Genomic DNA, 7,957 nt, shown 5'->3' on the forward strand with positions numbered 1-7,957 from the left:
TATGTTAAATTTTTATGCATCGACTAAACTATATACGTGATATATTACTTACATATGGCGACCTCTATAACGATAAATAACGGTAAAAACGATCAATCGATAAAGCAGGAATTCCAAAAATCTTATTTATGTTAAATAATTGTTAACATGTAAAAATTTCTTACTTGTATTATTTTGTATTATTTATTTTACAAATTATATAAAATCTTGTTTGTTTTTGTAAAATGCATATTTTTTTTTTTACATGAAAATATAAAAGCTAATATTTATAAATATTTTGTATATTTTAAATTATAAATTCAAAAATATTTAATATTTTATGTAATACATCATAATATATATTTATATTTTTAACAATGATTATATATATATTAAAATTTATTTATATATTTTAATGTTTGTTTTATATTATGTTTTATAAAAAATAAAATTTCTACATGCAATACAATTAAAGTTATAAATATATATCAAATATCTATTTATTAAATATTAAAATTAATTTAAATTTATTAGTAATAAAAGTTTATATAATTATAATTTAAATTATAGTTATATGTTAAATGTGAATATTTATCTTTAAAATGAATTTTTATTTTTAAAAGTCAAGAATATTCCTTACATAGTGATTACAAGAGATTTATAAATGTGTTTGTTATTCCATATAAAATGGTGGAGCCGGATTAACTCTCATTTTACATCGTTGCATACGTAGTTGATCACTCGATATTTAAACGTTCCAAAGATGACTACAAGATTTTGCGGAATCAAATTAGGACCTTCAATAGAAGTTTTTGCAATTCATAAAGCTTTTTTAGAAGATACTCACGAAAAAAAAGTGAATTTATCTATAGGAGGTATGTTGCAAAATTTTTAATTTAATATTTTATATTTAAAAAAACAAATATATATAAATAAATTCTTTTATAATTTCTTTTTTATAATTTAAAAAATGATTTTTTAAAATATAAAAGCTTGAAATTTTTTTAAAATTATCTTATTTGTCATTTGATATTACTAATAAATCTGTTCTTGAATGACCTCCAGCAATATCTAGTGATTACATAACACATATCATATATTGTTATAGAATATAATTACTTTTTAAATATTAAATAATGTATAAGATTATTAAGATTATTATATAATTCAAATATTTCCTGAAATTTATAATAAAATTATTTATTTATAGCTTATCGCACAAGTGAAGGAAAACCATGGGTATTACCAGTTATACGGAAAGTAGAAAAATCATTAGCTGCAGATGATTTACAAAATCATGAATATCTCCCTGTTTTGGGATTAGATGCTTTTTCTCAAGCAGCAACAAGACTTTTGTTGGGTACAGATTCTCCTATTATTGCACAAGGTCATGCTTTTGGCATTCAAACATTATCTGGCACTGGTGCATTGCGTGTTGCAGCTGAATTTTTAAATCGTATTTTACACTATGATGTTGTTTATTATAGCAAACCTACTTGGGGTAAGTATTAATAATTTTTAAATGAAATGATGAAAAAGATATTTATTTACATAATTTTTAATATATAATATTTATTAATAGAAAATCACAAACTTGTGTTTTTAAATGGAGGATTTAAAAGAGCTTGTGAATATAGATATTGGAATCCAGAAACCTGTTCTCTTCATATAGAAGGAATGCTTAAAGATCTTAGAGATGCTCCAAAGAATGCTGTAATTATTTTCCATACATGTGCACATAATCCTACTGGATGTGATCCAACTCCTGAACAATGGGAGAAAATAGCAGATGTAGTGGAAGAAAATTTTCTTTTTCCAGTTTTTGATACTGCTTATCAAGTATTATTATAGATAATATATATTGCTATCTATTTTTAAAATAATTTTAATAGTAATATAAAAGATATAATTTTTAGGGTTTTGCAAGTGGTAATATAGATAAAGATGCTTATGTAGTAAGAAGATTTGCTGAACGTGGAATAGAATTTATGTGTACTCAAAGCTTTTCTAAAAATTTTGGTTTATATAATGAAAGAGTTGGAAATTTGATAGTTGTTATGTCTGATACAAAAGAATTAGCTCAAGTTAAATCACAGTTAACTTTGATTGTCCGAGGAATGTATAGTAATCCACCAAATCATGGAGCAAGATTAGTTGCAACTGTTTTACAGAATCCAGATCTCTTCAAGCAATGGTATAATATAAAAAACAAAATAATAAAATTGTACACTAAATATAAATATTTTCTAAAATTATCAAAATATTTCAGGAAAAGTCATATGATTACAATGTCTACTAGAATAAAAGAAATGCGAATATGTTTATACGAAAAATTGGTTCAAAAAGGAACTCCAGGTGTTTGGGATCATATTACTAAACAAATAGGAATGTTTTGTTATACAGGTCTAACTGGTTAGTATTTAAGGAAACTATTTTGTTATATTTAATAATATATTATTTTATTTAAATCATTATTTCAGAAAGACAAGTTGAATGTTTAATCAATAATTACCACATCTATATGTTACGAAGTGGTAGAATAAATATATGTGGACTTAATGAAAACAATGTAGATTATGTAGCAAATGCGATTTATGAAACCATTTTATTATATCCACAAAATAAGCAAAGTTGTACATGTTAAAAGATGAATCAGATTTCATATGGTAATAACTATAAATTGTCACTAAAATTTTAGTGTTGAGAAATTGTTAAAGTATAAGAATATTTTATATGCATTAAAATTATGTTATAATCATAAAAATTAATATTATATAGCTATTTTTGTTTTAGTTAAAATTCTCTTCAATTTAATTTATTGAGATATTTATCTAAGATATTTGTTTCTTTTCTAAAAAATTCTTAATATTTCTTAAAAAAAATTTCAAATTAACGTAAATTCTCTATTTCGTACATAACTTAAAAAATTTTGTTAGAAATCGCCTTGTCTCTAAAAGTACAAAATATCAACAAAGTATTATGAAAATGCCAAATTTTAATACATATATAATCGCTTATTATTAAAGTGATTTTTATTAAGCTTAATAGTTTGTAGGAAAATATTCAGAAATAATAAAAATTCATTGTGATATAAATGATTTTTTAATGTTTGTCAAAGAAAATTAATCATATATAAACTAATGTTTTGTATCGTTAATAAGCTTTACTTTAAAATAATAATATCCTATAACTGATATAAACAAAAATTTTTAAAAGCCTCTATTTTTCTATTATTTAGAAAATTGTTAAATCATATACATTATATAAAGTTTGAAATTATCATATATCACATGTTCTTGTAAATAATTTCAGAATTATATATATATATTATGTGATATTATTAATGAATGAGACCAAGTTTTTAAAACTATATTCTAAATAACTATTCTTATTATATATAAAAATAAAAATATTTTTTGTATATTTTCAAAAAAATATTTTTTAAATAGAGTTTTTCTATCAACAAATATGTTTTATAAAATGTTATCTTTATATAAATATCTTATATTCGATATTATATTTTTAACAATCAATTAATATATATATATATAAATACTTTATTAACAAAAATCAATGACTGAAGAAAAATTATAATTAAAAGTAACAATAGAACTTTAATTATTTTAATAATAAGCGATATATTTATGAGAATTACATAAAATTTGAAATCATTAATTTGAAATCATTGTTCCTATTTACTACTTTGTTCTGGATAAATTAATTGTTATCGTTTTCTATACAAAAAGAAATTGATACTATATTTTTTGTATTTATAGAATTGAAATCAGTTATATACATTAATATATCTTATAATTAGTATTAAAACGTCTCATTTTAAATAAATAAAAAACAAGAGAATATTCTAGAAAACATGTATAACTTTCCTTTAATATAGATATAATCCATTATGCTATATTAAAAATAGAATAAATTTTTTATTTTCCCTAAATGCTTCCAATAACTTATAAATTATGAAATAAAAGATACAAATATTTCAAACAAAATCATATCAATTTATATAAAATAATAATTATGTTTTATAATCATTTTTTTAGAAGTATTACATATGAAAAATATAATTACATATTGAATTTTTTTAAATTTTATATGTATAATATAATACAATATAATCAATTATTTTAAAGTAATATTTACATATTGTTAAATCATATATATAATGTTAAATCATATGAAAAAGCTACATACATTTACAAAATATTTAATAAATAATATATATATTATTTTATATATTAATATTATATATAATTATATATATATATATTATATGCATATATAAAAACATACATATATATTTTTAGTATTATTATATAATTCAGTTAATTTAAAAGCTTAGAACATTTCTTGTTCAAAAATCTGGACCAAATTCAAGATCTTTATAAAAATTACAGAAAGATATTATAAAACTAACATAATTGTAATAATTATTCATTGTAAGTAATATGTAAAAACATATATAAGATATAAATAGTATTTATATCTTAAATCTATTATGGTATTCTTTATAAAAATATATGTACATAACACTCATTGTAACATTTATTGTTATTAATATTACATAATATTATTGTTTTTAACAATTTTTAAACTGTTTATTATAACATACCTAAGTGTACTTTTTTGATTAATCTTATATACTGCCAAAATTAATAATTTGTATAAAATAATAACAAAATTTAACTTTTTATGTATATATGTATAGTACATATATATAATGTATATCTAAAATATATGTGGTATAAAATGCTATTTACATTTTTCAAAATAATATTTTGTTAAAATTAATATATCAAAAAAATATATTATTTTGATATTAATATATTTATATAAGTATTAAATTCAAAGTATCACAATAAGAATTGAAAAATTTATGTGTTATAATAAAATATTTTTATATAACAGGGAATCTTAAATTATTGTTACATATCATTGAAATATATATAATAGAAATAATAATAAGCAAATTAGTAATTGACAATAAAATAGAATATAATAAACTAATTAATATAATAAGTAATAATTCTATATTTTATGTAATTAATATTAATGAACATAAAAAAATATGTAAATTACATTGTCCATTTTGATATTTTCTTTTTAAAATCAATTGTTCCATTAGAATTAATTACAGAATAGTATTTTTTATTATTATAATTATGTTGCATATAAACAATATACCCTACACAACCAAACATTGCAATGGTTCCAAAAATCATTATTATTTTATTCTGAAAAAGAAATCAAATTATTTTAAGAAGATGTTTTTATAATTTATTAATATTATATTTAAAAATTCAAATATTTAATATAAACATATAACATTTAATTATTTAATAAATTATCATTAGATAATTGTATAATGAATTTTTAATATGAAAAAATATATAATATGATATATAAAGAATTTTTGTTTTTTAGGAATTAATAATTATTATATAATCGTCAATCTATTATCTATAATATTTATAATATATTATTATTATATATTAAAATAAAATAAAATAAATTAAAATCATTATAAATTTACTTCAATTTAAAAAATAATCTTACCGGTTTAACATATAATTCATAATTAATTGTACGAAATAACATTGTACTCTTTAAAGATCGTAAACCATCACCTGGTATTACTTTTTCGCTTTTCTTATCCATTATAAAATTAAGTAAATATCTTTTATTTAATTCTTTATTGTTAATCTTATTTAATTTAATATTATTTACAATGTTTTATTTAATTGAATAAAAAACCTATAATAAATTTTTTATTGTTAATGCATATAAAAATCAAAATTTTTAATTTGAATTATTATACAAAATATATAAATAAATAACATTATCTTATTCATTATTATAAATTTGTATTAATAGAAAAAAATAGATGTAAAAAAATGATTTGTATCAAATATTTTTTTATTGAAATATTCAGAAAATAATTAGTATCTATTTTAATTATTTACAAAACGTTTATTTGATCAATCTTAATGTTATACTTACAAATACTTATAAATACCTAACCTTCAAAACATATAAATAGATGCAAGTTAAGTATATGTTATAGTTTATATTCTTTACACGTAATAATAATTATTTGATTGTGACAATTATGGTACGAAAATTAAAATATCACGAACAGAAATTGTTAAAAAAAGTTGATTTTATATCATGGGAAGCAGATAATAATTTACACGAAATAAAAATTTTAAAACGTTATCGAATACAAAAAAGAGAAGATTATACGAAGTAAGTCTATTGCATTATTAAACATAAATTTTATAAATATATATGCAACATAATTATATATTAACATTAATTATTCCAGATATAATAAATTGGCACGAGAAATTCGTGAATTAGGCAAAAAAATTAAAGAAATTGACGCAGAACATCCATTTCGAATAGAGCAGAGTGCATTATTATTAGAGAAATTATATATGATGGGACTTATAGCAACAAAATGGGATTTGTCTTTAACACAAAAAGTGAGTGCCAGTTCATTTTGTAGAAGACGTTTGCCAGTTGTTATGGTACGAAATAAAATGAGCCAAAACTTAAAAATGGCTACACAATTCATAGAACAAGGTCATGTTAGAGTTGGTACAGAAGTTGTAAAAGATCCAGCATTTTTAATAACAAGGTATGCATCAAATATTTTTAAATAAAATATGAAATAAATAAAATAATAAAATAAATATTAAAAAATAAATATAGAAATCTGGAAGATTTTGTTACTTGGGTAGACACATCAGCTATTAAAATACATGTATTAGAATACAATGATGCTGTAAGTAATAAAGTATATATTCATATCATATATTAAATTAATATTAAATTTATTACACTTATTAATGTTATATACTTTTCTATTACAGAGAGATGATTTTGATATAGCATAAATAAGATACGAATATTAAAATTAAAATTTCATTATATATGTATCTTTCTTAATTTTTACTAATAAGTTTATTAGTATTAATTACTAAAATATTTAATTCTTATATTTTATAAATTATATCATACATTTAATAAATAATTTAATTATAGAAAAATTTCATTTGTGTATATTTATTGTCTTCAAAAACATCTTTATATTTTTAATGATTGTTTCTTATAAACTTAAACTATATATTTATGCATATTTAAACAATTACTAAAAAACAACATAATAAAAAATTTTAAAAATAAATTTATATTGACAGATATATTTTTAAATACTTACCAAAAATATAATATTTAATAATTTTAAGAATTTTATCACAATGATTTAAAATTTCTTTTATATTGTCAGTTTTTTTCCAAAGTTTTATTAAGAACAAATTCTTTGAAAAATTATCTAAATCATCATTAATTAAAGATATAAATTCTATTAATATGTTTCTTTTTATAATTTTTAAATTCTTTATTTCTAATGTTTCATAATTGAAAATTATACAGATTGATAACAAACTTTTTTTACTTAAAAATCGTGATTAATAAATATTATTTTTTTTTATAAATTGTTAATATTTGAATTATTTTTTTAACTTTAAACATAATTAAAGATAGTTTTAAATGTATGATATTTACTTTATGTAATGATTTGATGTACTTTATTTTTTTTTTAAAGGAATCAATTTTATTATAATTTTCGTTAATCTTTTGTTTTCCTTGTTTATATATATATATATATATATATAAATTGTTATAGGCGAATTTGCAGTGGAATTGTTCATATTTTTAGTAACTTCCTTTTTTTTTAATATGATTATTCGATATATATTCATCTATATCTCTATTTATTGTATCGATATTTTTTTTAATATTATATTATATTAATATATATAACATATTTTCATTGTTTAATTAAAAAAAAATGATACTCTGACTCTCTCTCTCTCTATATATATACAGATTGAAAGTTAGAATTGCAAGAAAAACAAAAACTAAAATATTCTTTGTTAATACCTTTTTCTATAAAATTTTC

At 18.5% G+C, this 7,957-nt stretch overlaps 3 protein-coding genes across 3 annotated transcripts; 2 read left to right on the forward strand and 1 right to left on the reverse strand.

Annotated features, from left to right (window-relative positions):
- Positions 1-667: 667 nt before the first annotated feature.
- Positions 668-3,191, forward strand: LOC122713719 (aspartate aminotransferase, cytoplasmic). Its single transcript, XM_043934442.1, has 6 exons — positions 668-854; positions 1,190-1,480; positions 1,562-1,818; positions 1,896-2,173; positions 2,249-2,391; positions 2,460-3,191. Exons 1-6 carry the CDS (start codon positions 743-745, stop codon positions 2,621-2,623), a joined length of 1,245 nt encoding a protein of 414 aa, XP_043790377.1. The 5' UTR covers positions 668-742; the 3' UTR covers positions 2,624-3,191.
- A 1,866-nt stretch (positions 3,192-5,057) lies between these two features.
- Positions 5,058-6,128, reverse strand: LOC122713815 (small integral membrane protein 8). The gene is made up of 3 exons (XM_043934595.1): positions 5,992-6,128; positions 5,548-5,745; positions 5,058-5,225 (listed from the first exon to the last, which is right to left on the reverse strand). The coding sequence occupies exons 2-3, from the start codon at positions 5,647-5,649 to the stop codon at positions 5,067-5,069; spliced, it is 261 nt and encodes an 86-aa protein (XP_043790530.1). The 5' UTR covers positions 5,650-5,745; positions 5,992-6,128; the 3' UTR covers positions 5,058-5,066.
- On the forward strand, positions 6,007-7,018 carry LOC122713814 (U3 small nucleolar ribonucleoprotein protein IMP3). The gene is made up of 4 exons (XM_043934593.1): positions 6,007-6,237; positions 6,317-6,631; positions 6,706-6,778; positions 6,867-7,018. Exons 1-4 carry the CDS (start codon positions 6,101-6,103, stop codon positions 6,888-6,890), a joined length of 549 nt encoding a protein of 182 aa, XP_043790528.1. The 5' UTR covers positions 6,007-6,100; the 3' UTR covers positions 6,891-7,018.
- Positions 7,019-7,957: the final 939 nt, after the last annotated feature.

The sequence above is a fragment of the Apis laboriosa genome, unplaced genomic scaffold (assembly GCF_014066325.1).
Source record: "Apis laboriosa isolate Shangri-la unplaced genomic scaffold, ASM1406632v1 scaffold26_cov146, whole genome shotgun sequence".
NCBI classification, from domain to species: domain Eukaryota; kingdom Metazoa; phylum Arthropoda; class Insecta; order Hymenoptera; family Apidae; genus Apis; species Apis laboriosa.